Below are 27,459 nucleotides of genomic sequence, written 5' to 3'. Positions count from 1 at the left end.
ATCATACGTAGCTTTCCCACTTGGCTATTTGAAAAAAACTAACGAAGAAATACAGTATAAAATATGTTCAGTTGGAATCCCACCTATGTATACTTAATCCTGTTCACTGGGCTTCCCCATTATTGTTCTCTGTCCAACATGGTGTTACAGTATTATCCGTATGTTAGTATGGAACCTACTCATATTTATTTCCCTCATTTATGCAATTGTTGGTGATCCTCCACCTACCATATATATTCTGTACAGTGTTCATTATTCAGCCGTACATGGCAATTTTGGAACTATATAGTTTGTTGTTACTGTGATACTTACCAACGTTATATGTAAGTATTAATATAAAAGCATGGGCAGAAATTGTCGGTGCCAGCAAATAATGGAAGTGTTGTTAAATATACCACTGATAAGAAATACAAGACCTGATGAAATGAGGGCGGTCGGGTAAGCCTAGTGGTGAGAGCTCGTCACGCTGAAAACCCGGGTTCGACTCCCGACATGGGTACAATGTGTGAAGCCCATTTCCGGTGTCCCCCGTCGTGATATTGCTGGAATGTTGCTAAAAGCTGCGAAACCCACTCACTTACTCTGAAGAAATGATAGTGAAGGTGTAATGTCGATAATGTCTTTAAAATTAATTGCGGGGGTGTAGATATCAGATGTGTCCACGAAGTTAGGTGATACATGCATGACACAATGATGGCATACAGCTTACTAACTGCGAACCGTAAAGATCCGGGTTAGAATAGCTCTTAAGCAACCCATGAGTGCCTTGCCATTGGTTCTGGGGTTGTTACGGAGAGGGGATCCGGGGTAGAACAGGTCTTCAGCAACCCACGCTTGTCGTAGGAGGCGACTAACGGGATCGGGTGGTCAGGCTCACTGAGCGCGGCGTTAAACAACAACAACAACAAAAAAACCTGGAGGGGAATATCCGAGTAAATTTCCACTCCTGCAAAATTCTTTACTCACGACTTTACCAACCATGACGAAATGTGTTTTGTTCTTCAATAATATCAAGATTTTTAAGGAATTTGTTCCTTTTGTCGATATACCAACCAGATCTCCGTAAATGGTTGTGAGTTACCAGTCGGTAGTTAATAAAGAGCCACTCTGCAAGGAGCTGGAAATCTGTCTCCTCTACGGCACATGAACGACGCAACAATTACATTCTGCTGCTTGAAAGTGTCTTTTACACTGTGAGGTGATGACATGAAATACAATGTATTTTAAAACAATATGTCGTTCTTGAATTAAAATTAAAAATCTTAAATTATTGATTTGTAGCCATAGTTAATCATATGAGCTGATGTCCTGGTTTTGATATAATATTATAATTAAAATAATCAAAGAGAAAGTGTGTTCAATTGTCAACGAATAGTTGCTTTCTTGATGAACTTGGTATTGTCCTGTCTTGTGGATGCGTGTGCTCTACGCGACAAAATAGGTCTTTGCAGTCAAGATGTCTCCATATGAGGTGTTGTTTATATGACAGGACGCACTACTCACTATGTCACTATTCACAATGACATGGTTTCTACGCAAGGGTTGGGACTGCTTCAGACAACACGGGTCACGTGACAACAGACCTGCCGCCTTGGCGGAACAATGAATGTGCATCACTAAAATCAAACAAGTATGCAGCTTTGAATATATTCAGAGAGAATAGTGCAGTGAATCATGTAACAGAAAGAACGAACTCTATCAGAAATCAGTACGAGATAAGGTTGAAGTAATAAAGAATAACTCGGATATGCTCTGGAAATAAATAAATTAAAATTACTCAAACATGAAAATTTGAACAATTCTATTACAGCGACACAGCAGACGGGCTATTTTCAAATATACTGAACAGCAATGAAAACGCACCACCATGAAATTGGATGTATTTTTATCCGGGCTTAAGTCATATGACAATATATAAGTGAATGAGTAATATACGACGTGCATGAAGAAGAACAGCTTGTCAAAACACATTCCTAATTTTTTTGTGATCGAAATCGCCAAAATGCAATAAATTGCGTGCACAGCATGGAAAACGTGTTTTGTTTCACGGAAAGCATGCAGAATAGGGCTATAAAAGACAGACTTTTAAAAGCCACATCACTTGTTGCTGCAGACGTAAAGGGTACTGACACAAGAAATGCCAAGATTAACAGCAGAGGAACGTGAACGTGCCTTGGGCATGCTTGAAGTTGGTACGTCAAGTAGAGTCGTTGCACAACGGTTTCAACGCCATCATTCAACAGTCCTCAGGCTACTGAGCAGATACCAGCAGACAAGAACCACCAGAGATCGACCACGTAAGGGTCAAAGTCGTGTAACTACACCACGTCAGGATCGCCATATTGTTCGTCGGCATCTTCGTGATCGTACACTTCCGGCTACCAGGACTGCGGCAACAATATAAGGCCGACGGAATTTATCAGTGCTGACACCGTACGTCGACGGCTCCGCTCAGCAGGGCTACGTGCTCGACGTCCATATGTTGGACCCATACTCACTGATCGACATCGAAATAACCGTCTGCGTTGGGCCAAAAGGCATCGTCATTGGAGATTGCGGCAGTGGCATGGTGTGCTGTTCTCTGATGAGTCCCGTTTTCATTTACGGTATGCTGACAGTCGACTGCGAGTGTGGCGTCGACGTGGAGAACGTTACCACAATGACTGCGTTGTACAGACAGATCGATGGGGGGGGGGGGGGGGGGGGAGGTAGTGCCATGGTGTGGGGCGGCATCAGTCATAACCATCGAACACAGCTACATGTTTGTCGTGGAAGAGTTAAAATGGGCCTTTACTACAGGAATAACATATTGGCAAATCACGTCATCCCATTCTTTCATCAGCACCAGGATATGCACACCTTCCAGCAAGATAATGCAAGAGCGCACACAGCACGTGTTTCAACACAGTACCTAGCGAACAATAATGTGCCTCTGCTTCCATGGCCAGCCCTGTCACCCGATCTATCGCCAATTGAACATCTATGGGATTACCTGGGTCAACGCCTCACGTCGTCTGCAAGTACAGAACCTGAGAGAACTTGAAGATACACTACGTCAAGAGTGGAATGCCCCAGAACACTATTCGCAGACTTATTCGATCAATGAGAAGACGTTGCACGGGCTGTGTTGCTGTCAATGGCGGACATACCAGATATTGACTTTTCATTTTAACCCAATGTGTCTTCCTTACACTGATGACGTAATTGTAATTACTGTGTGGTATTCCTGTTTCCTTTGTCGTCTTTCTTAATAATCCGTCTATGTCTGTGCTAATCAAAATCGGTCATTGCTCAAGTTTTTTTTGTAATATTTCAAGATTTATTGCTGGTGCGTTTTCAATGCTGTTCAGTATATTACTGAACACGAGAACCATACCGACAACCAGGAAGTATGATGTGGAGGATGTCGTTCGTGTGCGTGACGAGCAGTGTGATGCGTGTGCAGACGGACAACCGCATCGACTAAATAAGCTCATCAAACCAATTAATTTTTGTTCAGATGCTGTTGAAGATGAAAACCATTTCCTACTTCAATATTCTGTTTATAATTATATCCGTCGTAGTGAACTCCCGACCTTTTTTCAGTGATTGCTCTACAACTAACAAGAACATATTGCTTCACGACAATACCCTAGGCCCTTCATTTGGTACAATGTGCTTTAAACTGTTCACCCGACAAAAAACCATTTTATCATTCATAATCTATATATTTTATTTTTATCTCATTTTTTTAATGCATTTATTTATTGTATATATTTTATTTCTTTTACATTTTCCTTCTCTATGGTGTATATAACCCTAAGTTATGTGTTACTCATATATTTTAGAATTTAAAAAAAATATTTACAAAATATTTTGTAATTTTAATGTTTTAATCAAGACTTATTCTTGATTTTACTGTCTCTCATAACCCGTTTGCGTGGCGTTTGTATTGTGTGTTTTAATGTATCATGCTCCGTTGACTTTTATCTTCGTAATGTACATCTGGTGAGACCAACATAAACCACTTTGTATTGTATTGTATTCCAAGCTAATGTCATGTGTACGCACAGTCAGTGGTATCACAGATTCTCTTTCGTGTTGCATTAGAACACGTCGGGAATAAGTATGTAAAGTCGTTTTCAGGAAAGGAGGACCACTTCGAAGCTACGAAAAATGGTTTGACAGAGGACTTCAAATAAACACCGTTTCATGCTATACATATTTAGGATTGTACTTTACAGGTCTGGACAAAAAGCCTTCAAGTTATTTCAAGTCAAGCAGAAAAAAGTATGTCAATTAATCTTTAACATACACTACGGCTGCGGAGGTCTACCTGTTACAACAGCATTAAAACTATGTGACAGCATTGTACTTCTAATTTTAAAATATGGAGCAAAAATATGGGGATGTAACAACATAGAAATTTTGGAAAAGGTACAGGCGAAATATTTCAAGAGAACACTTTATCTACCGAATTCGGCCAGTATCAACGCTGGAGAATGAGGACGGCATACATTGTATACAACATGCCTCCTGAAGTGTTTTAAATACTAGACAAAAGTAATCAACATGAATACAAATAAACAACCTAAACAAACATATATGATGTTGTATGGTACAGACGAAGCAGGCAGAATATCATGGGTCACTAATATGAAGAACATTCTATTTCAATGTGGTTTTGGATATGCATAGATTTTCCGGGATGCAGGCAACATCAATACATTCTTATCTGATTTCAAGCAGCGGAGGATCGACTCGGAAACACAGAGATGACATTCCTCAGTTAATCAATTTCTAAACTGTTCGCTTACTCTACTTTCAAGTGAGCTTTCAACGTGGAATCTTACCACTCTCAAATAGATAAAATCATCCTCAGACAAGCGCAGGTACTCATGTCATAATCTCATGATTAAAGTTAGTCGACAACGATATACAGAACTGCAAGATCGAGTTTGTGCCTACTGCCTACGTTTTGAAAATAATATTACAGAAAAATGAATCTCATCTTTACTAGATGCGACGTTTATCCAGAGCTCAGAAATAAATGTCTACACACTCAATATCATGTCAGCCCTACGCATACAAAAAATATTGAATTTTAGTCATCATCGTGAAAATCTATTGAAATAGTTATGTATAAAATTAGTATATTTTGCTTCTAAACGCCACTTGGCAATGCAGTAAGGACATGCATAGCATTAACATGCCTTTTTATTTATCATAATATGATATGTAATTTCCAGAGTATCAGCCATATAAACAGATACACTTTAAAATCAGATACTTTACGCCGATACGATACATTTCAAGATTCCGAGGGGGATTCCCAGTAAGAATATACCTTCCCAGCAACGTACATGTATACTTGATGTAAGTGGCGTCTAAACAGATCGGATGGGCAGGAAATGTTGTCGTATCCAAATAATTATTTTTGCGTGCGTGGGATGTCACAGATTGCCCAGACTCCATTATTTACAGACCGCCGTCATATAGCTGGAATATTGCGGCGTGTGGCGTTAAACAACAAGCACACACAGCTTGTAATACTGTGATTATCGTACGACTCAAGTCAAAGGAATGTTTCTACAAGTTACAAAACTAAATGTTGTATGCTATTTGTCACTCGTTAAGTATTTGATAATGTACGTAATATGATGCAGTTACAATTCAAACGTATGTGTCTTCCCAATACAAATACGTTCTCAAACACTTCAAAACAAACAAAGCTGTTATCAATATTTTATTCACAGTCTTTGGAGCGATAACAACTTCTGAAGTGTTGGCTTTCTTGTGTACGTTTTCATTTAAGTGATCATTGTTACGATGCATCTTGTTGGTTCTAGGTTTTGACATTTTCTTCTCGGACAATTTCTTCTCGGTCTTATCTCAGTGTCCAGGTCCACTTGTTAGTCTACATTAATGGTTCCCACAACTGAGGTGGGGTAATGTAATGCATACACCCAGAGAATTCTGTCCCACCTTGAGTCAGTTAACAGCGTTCCAGTTACATATAAAATCACTTAAACGTCCACGGAAGAGCCCGACGTTTCGCAGGTAACAGAAACAATAACCATCAGCAGCTGATGCACGTCCATGGTACGCAACTCTGTAGAACAACGAGTGAGGTTTCGCATGACACAGAGAAAATATCAAGTCCAAAGAGATGCAACTATGGACTTTAAACTGTGGCACTTGAGATAACCAGCCGATCCCCCATGGTCCATGAAGTTACCACATGGCAGTATTGCAAATGTGCTTGTTTTCTAGTACTGCCGACTAGATTCTAAAATAACGTGTCTGCAGAACACATCGTTCACCTTGAAGCACTACCCGTATGCATGAATAAAGTATGTTATACATTATTTTGTATTTGTATCAACAGTTTCAGTATTGAGAAATACGTCGTTTCAAGGTTTGTCCATGTGTGTGTCTCTTGTCATTAAACTACACACTTCATACACAGAACCGTCACACTAAACCTCCGTGCTAGAGAATGCTGGGTTATCTACCCCTCGATTTACAAATGCATCGCTAGGGTATGACGTTACAACAGGCTGGAAGTCTAACTGTGCCATTACCTCACAGTACGGAGGGGGGTCATTCTTGACGACGTCATCATATGCTGGTGGTGCTGTGGGCACAATTAGTTCAGCTACAGATGGAGGTTGATTTGAAAGGGAGATGGAGTAAACGCTGTTGGGGATGGTATCTTGTGAGCTGTGATTTACCATGGTTACCATCATGTTCCTTTGGGGCTGGGCGTTGGTAGAGGATTTCTTTCTGTTGCACCACAAACAACAACACACAAGCATAAGTGCGAAGACAATCGCTCCTAATGTTCCTCCAACTATGCCCCCAACATTGGGGCTGTAAGAATCTGAAAAATAAATATCACTAGTAGTAGTAGTTGAAGAAGTATCATTTTGTACAGATTAAAATACAAAATGCAGCAAAGAGGGATGGGTGATCCTGGCACAGCCAGGCTGGTTAGGCTCATCATCAGCTCAGGCTAGGGCCCTTGCCCCCTCTACACACAGCCCAGACAGCGAATGGGACTTCTCCAAGGAAGCGCTGCCTTGTCAAACCCACCCAGAACTTTTCTGAGAATGTGAAGACTCCCCAACCATGCAGCCTTCTGCATTACCCAGATTGTCAGAAGGGCTGTATTCCTGGTAGCAAACCCGGGTAGTCTCCCAATTTCAGTCAACAAAGGAGACAGAAAATTCAATAATATTAACGATTTCATTGGATTTATCAAAAAGAACAAGATCGGGTTTGTTGGCCTGGATACGTCTGAGGCTGTAAATGGGCCTTTTCCAAAGAATTTTGTATTTATCATTTTCCATGATGCCCTCTACATATTCCGGGTAGTACCATGGATGGAAATCTGTGTCAAAACCACAAACATGGCGACGACGGTGATAAAAGGATCGAGCCATCCACCATGTCGCTTAAGATACTGTATTTTTACTGTTATTATTATTGTAGTGTGTATAAAAGTGTTGTTTCGCACTTTGTGTTTAACAATAACAATATTGCCGAAGAATATTGTAGAAGACTATGAATAAAATTATGAACAACTTACTTTTAACATTTTTGTTTTATATATCTGAATAGCGACGAAATGTAGTTGCAGACAGTTTTTTTAGTTATAAACGTATTCATTTGCAGATGAAGAGGACAATGATTTAGGTATGTTTAGGTACAACTCTAGTCTCTAATGTAAACAGGATCTACACACTTACCCGCATACGATGGTTTGCTGGCAGAGAAGGACAAAACAAATCCAGAACGGGAGCCTGAATGATCCGATCGGAACACAACACACACCATCGCCCCGGAACTCTTAATTGCCGGCCCCTTCAAACCACACCATCGGCCGAGTGAAACAGCAGTTGAATCAGGACCTGGTTCAGGAGGATAACAGGAAAGATTTCGTGAGGCCAAACGTTATGACGCTATAGCATAATTATAATATCTGTACATGTTTTCGGTTCAAAGTACTTTTTATCAGTAAGTGATAGTCTGAAAATGGGACCAACAAGTACTCTTTCCGAGGCAAGACACAGAACGTGTATTCGTGCAGTGGGTAAACGCTCACCAAGACTGAAATCATACAGACATTAACGTGTGCTGAGCTTATGACCATTACTGTCGAAGTGACCTTCAACAATCGGTAATAGATGTCGATGTCACTATTGCTGTAACAATCCACTTGTCACAACAAAAATACATATAGAGGAAAGTCAAAACTACTTAGCGCTAATTAAGTGGTGCTATTTGGTGTATGTGATTGGATTGATGTAAGGTTGGACTAAGGTGAGGATTCTCCTGTAAACCTGACAGAGGACATTTTCTTTAAATATAATATAAATAAATTCACGATTTACAGTATTTCTATACTCTTCAAAAAACGAAACGCAAAGCCATATTTGTGTGAGGTAGGGAAATGCATTTTAACGAGGAACCCTACACTGCATTGAGCCAAAATGTTGTTGAGAGAACACTTCGTGATTGTAGTCATCTCATTTTTCGGTACGTTGGAAAAGTCCAAGGTGAAGGTCAGCTACCATCAATAACGCGTATGTCCCCCTTTGGAATCGACATCGGCCTGACATCTCCTGCCCATGAAAGAAACGAGAATGCGAATCATATCCTGGGGAATGGTAGCCCACTCGGCCTGCAACCCAAAAGGCAACTGCTACAAAGTCTGGGGTTGCGGTTGACGACAGCACAGCCGTCTATCCAATTCATCCAACAGGTGCTCTAACGGGTTCATATCCGGGGATCTGGAGGGCCAACGTTGCTGTTGTGTAGACAGACTCTTGTGATCCGTGTTTTCATGCGGTCGAGCGTTGTCCTGCTGGAATACACAGTTGCCGTTGGCTGCAATTCAGAGGACGTGTGGTAGGAGAATTCCGTTGATGTATCGTTGAGCCGTAAGATTGCCCTGGATATGGACAAAACCTGTCCTGCCATGATGAGAGCACTCCCCGACGTCTGTAGACCCGTGTTCTTCCATCCCCTCGACGGAGGAGAAATTTTGATTCGTCGCTGAACCAGACATCTCTCCATCACAGTTGAGGCCATACCCTGAGTTGACGACACCAATGCAGTCGTTGACGATGCACAGGAAAACTATTTGGACGTTATGGCAGCGGTGGCAGTAAACAAACACTGTCAGAGACCGACCATGGAGCAGCCGGGACCCCGTTACAAGCGTCAAGTCAAGATCGTTGGATTCGAACCACCCATCTGCGAAATCGGTTCGAGCCTGCAACAATCACTGCGAAGACCATCCCTTGGCACAGACTGCACATCGTCGTCTTAGACGTTACGGGATTGTTGCGAGGGGACCAGCCAGACGCCTAATTCTGCCGTCGCGGTGAACGTTTCACTCAGAACTGGGTTGTGGAGGAAGTCCGGGTCGGAGAAGGCAGTGTGGGAGAGACAGAGAACTCGTTTGCAAGTGATCTATGGCAATTTGAACGTGCAGCGTTGCCGTGACGAGGTCATCCAGCCTTGCATGATTTTTCAGCTTGACAACGCCCGAACCCGTGTAGCCCGAATTGTTCAACAAACACTTCCACAAGAACAACGTGAATGTGACCCCATGGAGATCCCTCCAAATCTTTCTCCAATTGACTACAGCACAGGAACAGAGAGACAAGCTGGTGGAGATATGGGATGCCATCCCATAACACTATGTTAGGCGTTTGATCCGTTCAATGCGAAGGAGATGCATTGCATGCATTCAAGCGAAGGGGGGGGGGGGGGGACACACACGCTACTGACGTGTGAATTGACAATTCTGTTCTTGCATTCTTGTGTGTGTGTGTGTGTGTGTGTGTGTGTGTGTGTGTGAGTGTGTAAGCATTAAATATACAAAAACGTCAAATAGAGTCCAGTTATTTGTGCTTGTCAAAATAACTTTAGGCACACAAGATCTTTCGCCGCTCAGTATAATTATATCAGTGAACGCTATCAAATGAGAATATGAGATTCACTGGCAGCGATGCTAAGAATAACACAGAGTTGGATGTATATTATTACCGTCATAAATTTGTACATAGTCGTATATACAGGAGGGATCCTCTTCAGTGTTGAAAGACACCACACTACTTCTGATCACATATCCCTTGTTATCAGTGGAGACTGTCCATGTGCAGTCTACATTCCTGAAGTAGAAACATATACGCGATCTCTGAACTCTGTTCATGAAAGACAATTCACACATTTTCAGGTTTATTTTATGAATAACTCAATCAGAAATTGATAGTGAGGGAGGTAAGATACAAGTCTCTGTTAGCACTATTCAACAGCTATCAGTGTGTGCACACGATGAAATGAAATGTTATAAAACTGAAAGGTACAGACATTCCCGGCGGAGTGCGGAGGGATAACAAGAGAATGAATTAACCAATCATTATTGTCCAATACATGCATATTAGGTAAAAGGAGCATCACAAACGAAGTGATTATGTTTATAGTAACAGTAACATTATGCTCTGCAGTTGTATGAGTATGCTCTTCTGCTGTTTGAAGTGATTATGTTTATATACTGCTCTGCTGTTTGAAGTGATTATGTTTATATACTGCTCTGCTGTTTGAAGTGATTATGTTTATATACTGCTCTGCTGTTTGAAGTGATTATGTTTATATACTGCTCTGCTGTTTGAAGTGATTATGTTTATATACTGCTCTGCTGTTTGAAGTGATTATGTTTATAATAAATTATGCTCAACTGTTTGATGTGAGTGTGTTTATATACTGTGCTGCTGTTTGAAGTAATCATGTTTATAGCATTCTCTACTGTTTGATGTGAGTATGTTTATATTATGCTCTGCTGTTTGAAGTGATAATGTTAATATTGTGTTCTGCTGCTTGAAGTAATCATGTTTACATTATAGTCAACTGTTTGAAGTGATTATGTTTATAGTGTGTTCTACTGTTTGAAGTGAGTATGTTTATATTATGTTCTGCTGTTTGAAGTGATTATGATTATATACTGCTCTACTCATTGAAGTAATAATGTTAATGTTGTGCTCTGCTGCTCGAAGTTTCCTAAGTGGCATGACTAAGTGGCATGACTGAACGTAGGATTATGTTTGCCAATGTATCGGAATATGATGTTGGTTCATAAATGCTTACCTTGGGTAATTCAGGGGGTAATTTGGGGATTCAATTTGTCCAAAATCTAAATGCGTTATGTCAATGTGATGTCCGCAGCCTATAATTTAGAAAAAAAAACAGTATTAATCTTTGATATGATGAAGAATACGCTCTTCTAGTCTCGCAAAGTTACTATTGTGTTACATGACCACGCATATCCACTGCCGCTGATGGCGCAGTTGATAAGCGTATAAACCATCTGGTCGAAATTATTGACAGGTTGCCTTCCAGACATGGCTGGACTATTGGTGACTGCGGCTTCAAGCCCACTCGCTCATTCATGATAGTACGGTTTTCAATTCATTACCTGCAGTGCCTTGTTTAGTATGAGTCACGCTGAAGACCCGGGTTCGATTCCCGACATGGGTACAATGTGTGAAGCCCATTTCTGGTGTCCCCCGCTTTGATATTGCTGGAATATTGCTAAAGGCGGCGTAAAACCATACTCACTCACTTGTTTAGTATGAATCGTTCATGCAAAAACTTCAACAATATTAGCAGGTCGTTTAGGAAGGGTAATCAGCATCGGGCTAATATAACTAAGACCACTAACTTGCAAGAAAAAACTTACATTTATATACACAGAGAAGTGTATGCATTTTAAAAAAATGAAATAAGGAGTCCCCTTTAGAGTGTTAAAGTCAGAATCAAATTTCATACCCTCTGTACAACAAGTTCAAATGGATGATAGCGAGTGAGAGAGTATGGTTTTATGACGCTTTTAGTAACATTCCCGAAATATCACGGGACACCAGAAATGGGCTTCACTAATTGTACCCACATGGGAAATCGAATGAAGAGGGAATATTTTAACCACTAGAATTCCCCACCGTCCCTCATTTGAATAATAATTTATCTTAATGAATGGTTGGTATTACGTATTTCATAAACCACTATATACATTTCACACAAACGACAAGTAGCCTCTGTACCTCTTGGTGTTGTTGAATATACTCCAGCTTTATACTTCACACTAAATCCCGACGATACACCCGATGTGTCAGTGTGGAAGGTGATGGTCATGCTGGTACCAGAGCTGAAGATGTACTTTAAGGTCGCAGCACAGAGTTTATTCAACTGAACAGCATTAGACGATGCTCCTAAAATGAATACATTCACGTTAACACGTTCACACATTATTTACCACTTTTTTCTGAAACAAATTAAACGCAATTGCAGAAATGTCATCGGCCTTTGAGGAAAGGGCTAATTTCATATAAACTTGATCATTAAACACAGTGGAAAGATAGGCATAATCTTAATTATCTGAAATTACACTAACACGTTGTTCATATATTAAGCTTTTGCTGCGGTTTTGCTTATACTAGTTTCACTTTTCAATAATCTGTCCAGCATTTCATGATTTAAGCGTTAAGTATATTCGTGCTATCTATTTTTTTGTTTTAAATCATTAAATTCCTTTGTAAATTTAATGGAAACTGACTGTCCAGAAATTGTTCTAAACTTAGCAATGTATTCATTTCTTGCGTGCAAGTTATACTAATCACTTCGTACTTGAACTTTCAAATAGAAATTTGATAATAATTTCATAATAGAAATAAAGATACTGGAATGTTTGTTTGTTTTGTTTATTGTTTAACGTCATACTCAGCAATATTCCAGCTATATGGCGACGGTCTGTAAATAATCGAGTCTGGACCAGACAATCCAGTGATTGACGCCTTGAGCATCGATCCACTCAATTGGGATACGATGACATGCTTCAAATCAAGTCAGCGCGCCTGACCACCCGATCCCGTTAGTCGCCTCTTACGACAAGCGTAGTCGCCTTTTAGGGCAAGTATGGGTAGCTGAAGACCTATTCTACACCGGATCTTCACGTGTCAGATACTGGAATGTATAAATGATAAAGTATAATTTTATGTTTATTAAGATTGATAAGTCTTTTCATTGTTCATCATGAAAACATGTACTTTGGGCCTCTGGCCTTAACTATTTCGATAAAAAAAACTACTCCTGTTCATATTAGTATTCGACAGAATGCCGTACAATAAGTACATGTAGAATGGGTAAGTATTTATTGTACTTACCGTCACTGAGGAGAAGATAGTCATGCACACACCCTGGCGTCGTTATCATTTGAATGGTCACAATTGCAACTCTTATTCTCTTTCCAAAGGGCGCCGATATTGTCCATTCACAGTTTAAGTTACTGAAACAATACAATTGCAGCATTAACGTTAAACATACGTAAACAGTGAAACAAAACCTAATACCAATGCTAGTCCTCCTTGTGATGTTGAAAACAAAAAGTTAAGTGTGTGAGTAGCGTTTCATATCGCTATGAACAGTTTCTCAATTACATATATCGTGTTATGTCAAGTTGGTACACCGGAAATGAGGAGGATCTTTTTGCCGACACCCACGAGCAAGAGTATAGTGCTGACAAAGCAGGAATCGTTATCAGGGCAAATCTGAGATTCCGGCACAACTAAAGGATGCAGCTCTGAAGAGTGAATAACGGTGCCTTAGAGTACCTGTCCACCAGTGCCTATACATAGTATTAAACAGACTGTCTTCGAATGTTTTGGTTAAGGTACTGTACCGACATGTTGCATTGTAAAAATAAAAGGAATCAAAATCCAATATTGTCTTTCCACTTTAAGATATACGATTTATGGCATCAATGTATTTAAGGTGATGCATTTGTGTACACACTTACTTTGCATAGGGCGACGGGTATCCAGGGGAAGTCAAATACCTCTCCAGGTACGTGTCGGCACTTAAGTTTCTCTTTCCACAATTGCGATTAGGAATTGCGTCTGCATTTACTTAAAACAAAAGTAATAATTAGGTATCGACCATTCATTATTCGGCGTGGGGTGGGATTGGGTGAGGTAAAATTGTGGTATTCTATGGCTAAAAACATCCCGTGTTTCGATGTGAATTAACGGCCTCCAAGGTGTAGTGACTCGGGTCTCTGCCTTTATATGTAAGGTCGGTGGTTCGATCGCCTGGCCGTGTCATTACAAAAGACGTTAAATATTTGTTCTTGTAGTTACCCTGCCTGACGCTCGGCATTGATATTACACAAGGGGATAAAACAAGGACAGGCCGACGCGGAATCACATAGTGTGTCTGGGGAGGGTATCGGTGTTACACTGTGGCATGGTGTCCCAGTGGGTTAGCAGTATAAAACCATGAAAAGTCTTGACCAGAACACAGAAATACACGCATGTGCATGTCAGATTAGTGAATTTCGTCTCGACATAGGAATGGATGTCTCGTTTGCCTTGTTGCTTTCATTTGATATGATTCCGAATGTCACCAATTGAATGTTCACCTTACCTGTAAAGTACTGCAAACTGAATCCTCGTCCTGTGACTGAGCTGTCGGTGTGGAAATCGATGACCATATAGTTGCTTGTACTAACGATATCCGTAGACCTAAACCGGCACATTTTAGCCAATGTGGCATTTGCAACTCCTGAAATGTATGAGAAATTATCAAAGTAAAATAAATTAAGAAGAATGGGTTTCTCGGGGCATCGGCATAAATTGCTATTGATGCTCGAAGAGCTTAGACCTTCACCGGTTTGGTGAAACCCACAAGCAGGGAAATGGTGCTGACAAACCAAGAAGCCTAATGAGGGTGAATCTGCCGCCCGAACCCATGGTCATAGGTTTCTGGCACGTCTTGGTGGCGCCACTCTGTGCCTTTAGGAAGTGAAACAACTGGAAGACCAAACATGTATCTCACGATGTGGCAGAATATTATTTCGACCATACGACCTTAATCTTTACTAATATAAAGGGATTGTATTGGATTGGATCATGTTGGATTGCACTGGACTGGTTTGGAGTAGCTTCGGATTATGTAATTCGAGATAGAAGTCATATAAATTGTACGAACTCGATCCATCAAGCCACACAAGGCAGCCAGTGCCATACAGGTCTTCCTGTGGAAAGTATGAAAGTACGAACCGTGTTATATTATCTACAAGGTTGCCTGAAAAACTTCGACATTTACCATTTTAATGAAACCCACCAGCAGGGGTATGGTGCTGACAAACCACGACTTGAAGGCCAAACATGTTTCTCAACGAAAGTGTACCCACCGTCACTAAACAGGAGGTAGTCCCTCGTGCACGTTTCAGACGTTTCCATATCAAGAAACAAAATATGAACTTTGATGCCCATTCCAATCGGCCCAACAACTGTCCACTGGCATTCTAACCCACTGCAACGAAAGAAGCATACAAGCACCGATGTAGAAACTGATTACATCACACAGTACAACGCGTTGAGGAATAATGATGAAAGCATGACTATCTTATGAGGTACCGATTTTTGAGAAGCACTTTTTCACAAAAAAAACAATAATTTGTTCCAGACAAAATATTAATAAAAAAAAATGTCCTCAGATCTTATGCCTACATTTCAATTGTTCTCTTGAAAAGATGAATGTCATGTAAGATGTTGAAAACATGAATTATTCGGCTCCTCCTTGGAAAGAAATTGCGTGTTTTAATGCAGTGATCGCGAAATATCACTAGACAACAATGGACCCATGAGAAGAATACATGGTAGGTCACTTATTTCGATCAAATAACTTAAGTTTGATCTTTACTAATTACTGCCGATGTTTGTGAACTGGATTGGTTTTGGGTAGCTTCGGATTGTGTACGTAGTAAACATATATACTGTACGATGATCCAACACGGTGGAAATAATGTGATATATACATAACGTTTTGGGAATAAAAGTTCTTTTCGTCGTAGTAGGTGTGATACAATTGGTGTAACTAGTTTTCCTGTGGAGGGTGCAGACGTACCTTATCAATAGTCTTTAACTTACTTATGGTAAGGTATTGGATAGCCCGGTGACGTCAAATACCTTCGCCAGGTGGAGGCGATGAGGCGGATATTTCCACAAACAGACCCTGCTTTCACTGTCGGAAAAAAACTTAGTTCAGAGTTATTGAGCTTTTTAAAACAACCAAATGCGTCTTCAAACGGTCAAGTCCATGTAAGAACATGTATGGCATTCACATGGGCGCGGATGGCAGGGAAATATTGTGGGTAAGCTTGTCAATCTTGAAATAATATTTTGCTTTTCGCTGATTAACTTATATATTTAGACACGTATATTGTTCAGTTTTGGGCCGTTTGCTGATCGTCAACATGACGGAAGTGTACTGTTGTATTCTTCATGACGTAACATAAATTTATATGTCTTCATTACAACAAGGTTGACTTGGCCGGTGTCACATTTAAGGACATACATCATACTGTGGGGAATGCATAGAATAACCAAACGCAATACGAAATTACTAGAATGTATAATTTGTCCCTTTTTGAGCAATTCAAATATGTGATGTGAGACACACATTATGGAAGGTTATAAATGACAGGTTTATAAATGTAACCCGGCGAAATCAACTTACTCGTGACACAACGAATTATACACATGTGATATATATGTATAAGTACATGACAAAAGTTTTTGTCTTTATCATTTTTAGGAAAACATATAGTGACGGTGAATACAGTACCTGCTGAGTACTTCAAACGAAACCCTTTATGCGTTACACTCATGTCTGAGTGAAAGGTGATGTACATTTGATTGCCGGAGCTGAATATATCTCCAGTTACAGGAACACACATTTGCTTGATGACCTCAGAATTAGAACTAGTACCTGTAAAGGAAAAAGATGTTTGTGTTTGTGTTGGCATTAAAGCGGATGTTTCAGTTTCATTTTTTTCTGTCGGATTGTGTTTTGTGAGACAAGCAAAGGGAGAAGAAAGTGTATGGGCTGCCAGGGGTCTTAATCAGAGAGTATCTGGCGTTAGAATCCTCGATCAGCGGATCCTGTCACGACTATGGGATGCAACACTACACAGCAACGACTTTGACCACAGGTCAAACGGTGCCCACGATAAACCAATATCAAAGGAAGAATGAATTTGTTACAATGTTGTTTAAAGCTATTGAGTCATCATTATATTCAGTAAAAACAAAGTAGTCTCTTTCCTGAGCATTTATATTGACTTGCATTATTCGCATTTGCATTTGCATTACTCTGCAGCACTAGGTACTCGTACTCGTCGCTCGTAACAAATGTACGGATAAACGATTAATGTATTAGGTAGTTCCACATAGAAAGGTATTCGCTCAGTTTATGGGAATTATAGACTTAAGAGACGTCACTGTGTTATATTGATAAAGGCATATTTACCTTCCCTGAACACAAGGTAATCCCTTTCGCACAAAGGTGATGCTTCAAAAGCAACATCCAAAACCTCAGCTTTGATTTGTGTTCCATTTGGACCATAAATCACCCAAACGCAGTTCAAGCCACTGTAACAAAGACAGCAACACATTGGTGATAAATTATAAAAACGTCAGAATTCTTTTTTTTTATGTTGATACTTGATGCAATTTATTCCTTAAAATATTTGAAACATTCATGTGTATTGATACAATCTGTCAAATTTATTTTTGTATTGGGACAGGCATGTTTGATGGTCTATGTTGACATGGAATTCCAACAGGGATTTTTTCCAACTTACTCGGGGTAATTTGCAGGGTAGCCAGGTGAGGTAAGGTAGCTGCCATAGACGCTGGAAGCCGTGAGGGTTGGACTTCCGCATACCGCTTATGAATAAATATATCAAGATTAATGTTCTTCCGAGCCAAGTGGAATCACGACAGTGTTAGTATAAGTGGAAGAACAAATTCTCAACCCTTTTCACTTTTTTTTTAATATGCGAAAATCTATTCCAAGTGTGGAACTGCCTTTTCCCCACCGTCATTTACGTACCTAAACATGGTGGTAGGCTAAAAATACTTTCATCAGAATGGATGATGATAAGAAGAGAGTTAATATTCCATAATTATTTATGCAGTTGTAAATATACTTTTGGTACACAAGTATCTCACCGCGAAAGGTTAAACATTGCAGTGCATGAAATAGATGTTGGTGTATGGTGTATGGTGCTGGGGTACAATCTGACCATACACAGACAATGCATGTTGGTGGGTGGGTTAAGGCCTTTGTTCCGAAAATAATCTGAAAATGTAGTTCTAAATATTTATCTAATACAATATACAGAACAAATACATCTCCACGATGGTAAACGTTAATCTGATTTTCCACGTTTAAAGTCAAAGGGTAGGGTCATGAAAATTAACCAAAAAAATTCTCATCATTGCGTCTCATAATTTGAAACGTGTGGGATGTAAAATAATTTCGGGTTGAGCCTAGTCTAGTCTAGAACCCGGATTTAATATTTGTTCCAAACATGTTTACAGTCCCTGTCCTCAAGTTAACGGACCAGTTACCTTTCTTTGCCACCATGTTTTGCCATAATATTTCAATCGGTATTCTTCCTTCTGAGAAAATACACCTGTGGACTGGTCATACAGACAATAAGTTTATGTATGTGAGTTTGTTTGTTGTTAAACGTCACACTCAGCAATATCCCAGCCAAATGACGGCAGTATAAGAAATAATCGAGTCAGCTCGTTTGTTCTTTGGCTTTATTGTTTGTTTAATGCCCCAATCAGCAATATTCCAGCTATACGTCAACAGTCGGTTAATAATCAACATTCCAGTGATTGACATCATGAACATCGATCTGCGTAAATGGGATACTATAACATGCATCAACCATGTCAGCATGCCCGATCACCCGATCCCGTTTGTCACCTCTTACAACAAGCATGGGTTGCTCAAGACCACTATACACCCGGATATTTACGGTCATTTGCATATGTTTTAGGCCAGACTCATTTTAGTTCATTCCCTGTTTTGCCTTTTCAGATGATTATGTTTTTCGCTCTTATGAAGGTTATCAGATTGTGTTGCCATGTGTCCAGGGTAATTAAAGTTGTCTGGTCGTTAACCAATCAAGAGTAAGTATTATTACAATGACGTAAGACGTCAGACAGGTCTTGGTGAACGGCCATGTATAAACATGTGATACATACAATGTATTTCTTGGTACGATATCGTCACATCCCTCTGGCCTCCTGAGTGCCCGATGACTGTGAGAGAATTGACCGTACTGCTGTACTGCCGTTCAGGACCAGATTCACACCATCTCCCCAGGAAGGCGGTCTGTCGGGTGCTTCTCCCTTGAAAATGAGCAGATTTGTTGCAGCAAATTGCATTTGCAACATTTTCGTGCAATGTCTAACTGACATAAATCCAAGTGTCTATTGTCTTAACCGGGCATTAATTCACCGAATTGTTGATTGCAACACCACTGCATCACAGAACTTATTTTTCTCTTCATCACTCTGTGGAAGAATGTGAATTGTTGTGAAGTATAGTCAAAGTCTGTGTGAAAATGAATTGATTTTGAAATTCGTAATGATCGCGTCTTTAATGTCTCGCGTCTGAAGTGACAGTTTACTGGTATCAGCCATTCATGTTGAATGTTGATAGGACATACCGTTGTATACGAGCAATGCTCCGTTGTCGTCTGAACACGACCCATGAGCTGACTCATCCGCGTCCGACGCAAGAATCGTAATGCTCACTTGTCTTTGTGATGGAGATGACTGAATAATCCACACACAGTTTTCTCTACAGAAAAGAATAATTACACAAATACACTAACCTGCACAAGTTACAACCTATTATTGCACATCATGCTGCGGAAAGCATTAAGGCTTCGTTTCACAAAACGATCCTAGCATTAACACTGTCGTAACTTATAATTACATTCTCTAACACTGGGTAACCATAGTTTTAGCACTGAGGCCATTTTGTAGATCGTGGCCCTTAACAAGTGAAGGAGTGTCAAGAAATACCACCACCTTTAACAGTATTTCGGTTGTATCAAGGCATGTTAGCTTTATTTGAGAGAAAAGGCCTCAATGATCATTATAGATTTTATGAACTAATGATCATAATCTCCACGAAATCATTCCTAAGGGACGCAACTTGGTATTTCGAACTGCGGCGTGTTAGACCAAGTAAACAGACATCTGGTGTCTCTTTCGTAAAAGTAAGTGACTGCATTCAATGCAGCTTTTAGAAACCATTTCACAATTCAAATGATGTGCTTTACCTTTTGGCAGGGGAGACAATCTTCAACGGATACGGCGCTGCCGTCAGTGTAGCGTTGCACATTGTTGCTGAGAGTGGAGACAAGAGTGAGTGAACGTTGATATACGCCAGCAATATTCAAGCTATATCGTGGCGTCTTGGACAAGCATACATTTGTCACAAGTTGTGACGATGAAAGAACGTAGCGACTCCACTGTGGTTTGTTTGTTAATTTGTTTGTTTGTTTGTTTAACGCCGTACTCAGCATTATTCCACCTATATGACGACGGTCTGTAAGTAATCAAATCTGGGCCTGACATTCCAGTGATTGATATCATGAGCATGGATCCACGCAATAGAGATTCGATAACATGCATCAACCAAGTCAACGAGCTTGCCCACCCGATCCCGTTAGTAGCCTCTTGCGACAAGCATGGTTTGCTGACAACTAATTCTAACCAGGATCTGCGGGGCGAAATGAAGCAGATAAAAGGTAGGCAGGTTCGTGTATTACAGTTACAATGTGATAGGTTCGTGATAAAAGTAAAATGCTGGAAGAAGCAGTCCATGTTTTCACTTACATTTCATATGATATCAATATAACTGATTTGTCAATCATTAATCTGGCCAGATCGAACGTTCGAGTCAATCATGATCACTAGCATAACATTGATCTTTGCACAAATCAAGACATACAAACCAGGAATTGCAGTGTATCTCATCTGAAATCCCTTGTAGTTGTTCGCGCCATCCGAGTGGAAGCGAACACGCATTGATGTAGCACTGCTGAGAAAAACGGGTTTATCTGTCCCACAGAACGTGCCGAGCAGGTCCGAACCTAGAAGTGAACATTACAACAGTGTCGGAAGTTGATTTGGCGGTGTTAGATACTCAACGATTAACACGTGCACATATCAATACAGAGTTTCAGCTATATCGCGTTAGAAAAATATCCTTACACCCAGATGACTCATCCAGAAATATTTCATCATTTCTAATGAAGAGAATTATGTATATGGCATATATGTATAAGCTTTTCGTCAATAATATTGCAAAACAGAATGATTATTAGTGATGGATACAACTCACTGGTTTGTCCGTTATATACATTGACGTAATCGCCGTAACATATCCCTGTTGCTGAGGGATTCTGGAATAATGCGTCAATGGTTTCCAAGAAAACAATCTGATTTTGTTGTTCTGTCGTAATAGTCCAATCACATGTCTGTCTCCTGAAAGCAAACTCATTATTTAGAATATGTTTTCACTGTATTAATATAATTCTACCAATTAGCAACATGAAAACAATTTTGTGACTCTCAAAGCAAAAATAACCGTTATTAGCTTTACATGTATCAAGAACTTCAAACATTTCTTCACAGAATTTGAATTTGTATTTTTATGTCTTTTAGAAAATGTATTTTTTTCTTCATTCCATTTAACCATGAGTACATTTTTAATTTTCACAAACAGGCTTATGAGGTTAAATTTTATTTGTTTTAATAAAAGATGAGAAACTGTATTTACCTCCTGATATACTATCGATATTTCACTCGAGTGAAATAACAATGAATTCATATCTGCAAGTTCTTTCAGTCTATATCAATGACACTATGGTTTTCAAAGTAAGATTGTGTAAATCCTGCGAGAAAATAAAAAAAATAGAAAATGTGGCTTTTCTTGTCAAAACCATGTTTATGGCATATCATGGCTCATTAAAACTCATTTAGCTCATAAAAAGATCAACTTGTCGGCTCACGTCATGGATAAACATATAATTTGACAAGAAGAGACAAATATTCATTATCTATTCAAGAAAATACTACCCCCGGTTCGTTAGATGTTCCGTCAGGGGGCCGTCGTGTACGTTCTAATGCTAATGGGACATTCTTTTTCTTTGGTGAAATGCAAACAGACCATTTTTCTTTCTGCGTTAAAAACTAAATGTATCATTGTTGCTTTTTCTTCATTGAAATGTGCATATAACATTCTTTTGCTTCGTTAGAATGCAAATAAACCATCCTGATTTGTTGTGTAATGCTAGTAATGCTGTGTTTCTTCGCTAGAATGCCCAGACACCATTCTGTGTCTTTTCTTTGGTGAAAAGTAAACAGAAAATTCTTTATCTTTGGAGAAATGCAGATAGACCTTTTTCCGCGTGTACATGCAAATAGAACCTTCTTTCTCTGAGTCGAAATTAAAGTGGAACATTCTCTTCCACTTCCACACCTTATATCATCAACAGTCAGGTTCCTTGTGACTGCCAAGATGTGTATTTTACGCGAAAGACGCCAAAGGAAACAAATGACACAATCAAATCTCGGTATGCACATTGTTCAGACGTTTACAGAGCTGGATCAGATACAATATACCAGTCAATGAATTCTTCATAACAAAACCTCCTTTGCATTCTTTTGGGAGTATGTGAATTTCATGTTATTCATACTAAATTCAAAATTTGGAAAAAATTGTACGCATCGTATTTACAGTGGACATAATAATAACTGATACATATTGACATTGAAATAGTTTGATTATATGGTTACTAACATGTATAAATTGGCAAATATACTATTTATGTTCGACTTGAACTCGATCACACGAACACTATTTTGAAACAAATGTTGAAGTATGTTTTATATGACGTTTCCCCCTCTCACATCGACTTGTTTATCGTTTTTCACATGGCATGAAGCAGACTTACGGGAAGTATGCATTGGGATATCCGGGACTGGTAAACGTTTTGCTGGCTGTCGTCGCCTCCAGTCGCCTGTCACAGCCGGATTTTTCTGCCGGGATGTTCAGATTATTGTATCGTGACACAAAATGTATGACATGCGCTAGACATTCGTTAACATCCTGTTTGGGAGATTAATCATAATAAATTATCATACGTCCATTTATAATGCGCCACATTCCACTCAAGTGAGGCTGTTGGCACGATATTATTTTCACGCCGATCAATGGATCAGAGTGCTCTCGATTTTCATTCTCAGACACCTGGTGCCGGGGGAGATTATTGATTCTGTACTATTTATTACTCTCAGTTTCTTTATATACATATGACATATATATGGACTAATTAGTTGGATAGTTTACATTTAATTAACTCACAAATGATTGAGCGAATATTTGATATTAACATAATCGCATACACTATACAATATGAAAACGAAGCTGCATGTATGATTATTAACTTACCTCGGGTTTCGTAGTATCTAATCAGAAAACCGCTTTCAGTGATGCTGTTATCAGTCACGAAAACAACGTAAAAGTATTGACCTTGAGGGGCTGCCACATTCCTTCTCGTTTTGCCACAAATCTTGCGGGTGCTGTCAGTCCTTCCGTTAGCTGGCACAATAATAGGCATTTCGCTTGTGTCAAAGTAATTTCTACATGTTATTTATCAAACTTCATTTTTTACATAGTATTTGAATTTGATCGTATTTAGCTATGCTTATCTAGTATTCGTAATGCATACTGTATGTGGAACGGCTTGCGCAGTAAAATTACGGCCATTACAAAAGTTTTGAGGCAGTGAGATCAACAAAAGCCGGGTCTGTGTCAAACTCATTCATATAACGTACCGTTGTTTTTCATGTTCAGTGTGAGACTGTCCTGGCATGTAAAGGTCGAGGTTGCGATGTTTGAGTAAACCATGTCGAGTACAACGGTGTAGCCGCTTGTATGTGGGTAGATAGTCCAATAACAATAGTCATTGCTGTTGACAAAAGTATACGTTTTTGACAAATGTATTAATGCATTTTATCACACTGACTCTAGCCAGGGCATGCCTTATGTCATTTGTTTTAGTTTAAACATATTTTATAATGAGACTCGTTTAAAGGACCAGGCACAAGTTATGACTACTTCGAACCAACCCCTAAAAACACAACAAACAGTATTAGTATTATACAATAAAACGTAAGTAAAGAATAAAGAGACAGAATAACAAATTACAATAATGACTCGAATAAATGTTTAAGTTCTTAAAATGTATTTATGTATAGTCTTGAATGTAAGTTATTGTTCATTTTCCTTTATTGTTAACTGTGCATTGCCATCTGATGGAACAAAATAAATGCCCGAGTGAAACCGTTTCCGAATTGCATTAAATTATATGTTACACTGGCACTAATCCCCCCATGAAGCATGGCCTTGTTTCTGTGTGTAAACATACTTCGCGGCCATGTGTTTGTTTGTTTGTGTGTTTGTTTGTTTGTTTGATGCTTAACGCCGCACTCAGCATTATTCCAGCTATATGACGGCGGTCTGTAAATAATCGAGTCTGGATCATACAATCAAGTGATTGACATCATGAGCATCGATCTATGCAATTGGGATACGATGACATGCATCAACCAAGTCAGCGAGCCTTACCACCTGATTCCGTTAGTCGCCTCTTAAATGACGACCAGGATCCGGGATAGAACAGGTCTTCAGCAACCAATGCTTGCCTTAAAAGGCGACTATACTTGTCGCAAGAGGCGACTAACAGGATCAGGGGATCAGGCTCGCTGACTTGGTTGATGCATGTCATCGTATCCCAACTGTGTGGATCGATGCTCGTCATGCTAATCACTTGATTGTCTGGTCCAGACCCGATTATTTACAGACCGCCGTCATATAGCTGGAATATTGCTGAGTGCGGCGTCAAACAAGAAACAAACAAAATCATATGTCCTGATATTTGTATATAACACAATACACTGTTTATTATTTCATCTGATAACAGGGGACACGGGTGGCCCAGTCGTCTAAGGCGCCGCTATTCGCTGTGCAGAGTTGCCTCCCTTGGGTACGCCAGAAACCTATGATTGTGGGTTCGAATCCCGGTTCGCCCCGATTATGTTTCTAGGTTTGTCAGCACCATACCCGTGATCGTAGGTTTCACCGAAGTGGTAAACGTCTGAGACCTGCATCACTTCGGGCTTTCCTCCCACATTTAGCTGACACGCCGCGATATAACTGGAATACTGTTAAAAGCGGCGTTAAACCAAACTCACTTACTCACTCACTCATCTGATAACAAATGGCACTTTTTTAAATATAAACATCTCTACAACGATCACAACTCATTACATCAGAAATGAATATCCCAAATGTCACTTCAATCGTTCAGCTGGTATTACACATCCTGTTTACTCACTCAAAAGGTGTCAGTGAAACAAAGAGTGAAGTAAGGAGTGCAAATAGTAATGTACACATTTGATGTTTTGACTGGCACTTTAGTGATGGAAACGGCACAAATCACAATAATTGTACATACTTCCTGTAGTTGCGTGGATAGTTTGGAGATGTGAAATTCAGCGGTTCCCTTTGAGCGAACAGCGTAACGTTACACGCACCTGTGAATAACACGTTCAATGTAGATTATACATATACGTGGAATATATAATTTGTATTAAAAAACGATGCATTCACAATACTGTAGCCTCAATGTTCATGTCTACTTTATATATGGCCAAACAATATTTTTATCTGTGAATCCCATGTGGCACATGCTGTTTCCATTTAAGGGAAATCTGAAGCGAATGTAACAGATTTTTTAATCTTATTCTTCCTTGCTAAGTTTGAGCTACTCTCCTTCAAGCTAACATACCATCTTGAAAATAATCTTGCCCTGTGGGGTATATCTTTGGAATATTTATCATATAAAACATAATGGTATTATGACCAAATTGTAATAAATCAGATATACAGTTTGGAATTAAAACTACAAAGAAATTATTTCGTCTTTTCCAAAGTTAAGTAGAGAATTCAGCCCTGATGTATTTGAAAGACGTGTTCTTAGCAAACATCCAACCTTTGAAACTGAAAAATACAGAAATCAGAGTTAACAATTGTTCAAAATATTTGCCCATATCTGGTGTGACACGCTTTGATATTGCGGGAATGTTGCTAAAAACATACGCATGCATATTTCCTGACTTGATATTGATAAGAAAGTAAAAACTCAACATTATGAAGCTGTAAATGGTTTTGTTATGCCTGCTACGAATGTAAATATACGGAGTTACACCTTGCAACGACACATCGAAAATTATCGACAATTATACGAAAAATATACGAAGTAATACCTTGCAACGACACATCCTTCACGGAGAATATATAAGCAGAATCATATAATATATTTAACTATTTGAAAGGTTATATATCCTCATCTTCCAATATCATATGTATCGATACTGAAATACTGCAAACAGATTGTCTGCCACTTTGGTGTGTTGTCTGGAACGCACGCAGGGTGTGTCACTCAGTGTGTGTAAACATTAAGCAATCATTCGTCTGCCATTTTGTTTAAGCGCTAAGCATATTGTGAATACACACCTTACACCATATGATTTATCCTTATACCATTTCATTTGAACGTATTTTAGTACACAATGTCATTCTAATATAATTTCTAACTATCTATAAACATATTCTGCAATAAGCCATTTGATAAATGCTTAAAAGTTCTATATTTAGGTACTGCTATGTTCATTACATGGATGACCTACTACACACGATATGAAGATCAATACCCACCTGAACAGGGGAATAATGCTCCCAACAGTATAACACACACTCCACTGAAAACACGTACGTCCATTACTGCCTGCGTTCGTCCCCGACCGCTAGATTTCCTTGTTTTAAGGTCACATAGCAACGTTTGTGTACAGGTAGAGGAATACCGTACTTTATGTCGAAATCACTGTACGACCTAGTTTGCGGGAGTCCGGACATCGGCCGGGTATGTGTAACAGGACGCTCTATTCAGGCCATACTGGCTGATAAGCCCCAGTGAATCAACATCCATTATCAGGTCACAACGACACAGTTTCTATGCAAGGTAGTACGTCAGGCAGGTGTGTAACATTGAGGTTACAACACGGCCTGTCAGCTTGCAACTGGTGTGTGTTGAATGTCTTAAGTGACGCAGGGTGTAGATGACGGAATGAAACACGTAGGGACGGAGTGTCCTGCATATGTATGAGATCGATGTTGTGCTGAATTGGCGATTGGGTACATAGAAAAAAGATGTTCGATGTGGGTGTCAATACAAGGGTCTACTGATCCCCGTCGTATGTTCATACACGGATCACCAGATTGTGGTGTGATTAAATAGACAAATTAAAAACCTCAGTGAACCGTTTTAATATCATTTCATCCAAACTTTCTTCCACAAATAAAATTTTGACAAAGCGATTTAAATGTCATGCAGATACAATGTATAAAAAGAACTTGACTTAACATACAACCTTGTCTTACGCCACTTCTATTTAAAATACTTGAATGTTT

At 39.5% G+C, this 27,459-nt stretch overlaps 1 protein-coding gene across 1 annotated transcript; it reads right to left on the bottom strand.

Moving 5' to 3' along the window:
* Positions 1–5,711: 5,711 nt before the first annotated feature.
* Positions 5,712–27,092, bottom strand: LOC124141876 (cubilin-like). Its single transcript, XM_046510053.2, has 23 exons — positions 26,707–27,092; positions 25,445–25,523; positions 23,763–23,896; positions 23,377–23,526; positions 22,880–22,964; positions 21,265–21,407; positions 20,876–21,013; positions 20,198–20,264; positions 19,577–19,710; positions 19,110–19,256; positions 17,690–17,774; positions 17,356–17,477; positions 16,672–16,815; positions 15,975–16,068; positions 15,236–15,357; positions 14,467–14,604; positions 13,841–13,949; positions 13,209–13,330; positions 12,090–12,257; positions 11,137–11,215; positions 10,039–10,163; positions 7,731–7,892; positions 5,712–6,862 (listed from the first exon to the last, which is right to left on the bottom strand). The coding sequence occupies exons 1-23, from the start codon at positions 26,768–26,770 to the stop codon at positions 6,459–6,461; spliced, it is 3,015 nt and encodes a 1,004-aa protein (XP_046366009.2). The 5' UTR covers positions 26,771–27,092; the 3' UTR covers positions 5,712–6,458.
* Between the last annotated feature and the right edge of the window lie 367 nt (positions 27,093–27,459).

The sequence above is a fragment of the Haliotis rufescens genome, unplaced genomic scaffold (assembly GCF_023055435.1).
Source record: "Haliotis rufescens isolate VD_foot unplaced genomic scaffold, xgHalRufe1.0.p SCAF_7, whole genome shotgun sequence".
In the NCBI taxonomy this organism is placed as follows: domain Eukaryota; kingdom Metazoa; phylum Mollusca; class Gastropoda; order Lepetellida; family Haliotidae; genus Haliotis; species Haliotis rufescens.
The sequence above is the reverse complement of the archived record's forward strand: the minus strand, read 5'-3'. Positions and strand labels throughout refer to the sequence as shown.

What these genes read in the sequence shown, in the direction of transcription:
- LOC124141876 (XM_046510053.2), bottom strand. Translation starts at nt 26,770, where the DNA reads ATGGACGTACGTGTTTTCAGTGGAGTGTGTGTTATACTGTTGGGAGCA. An exon ending in TAGATACTACGAAACCCGAG is followed by an intron (nt 22,965 to 23,376) that starts GTAAGTTAATAA and finishes ACATCCCGGCAG; the next exon opens with AAAAATCCGGCTGTGACAGG. An exon ending in TTACCTTGTGTTCAGGGAAG is followed by an intron (nt 16,816 to 17,355) that starts GTAAATATGCCT and finishes TTTCCTTTACAG; the next exon opens with GTACTAGTTCTAATTCTGAG.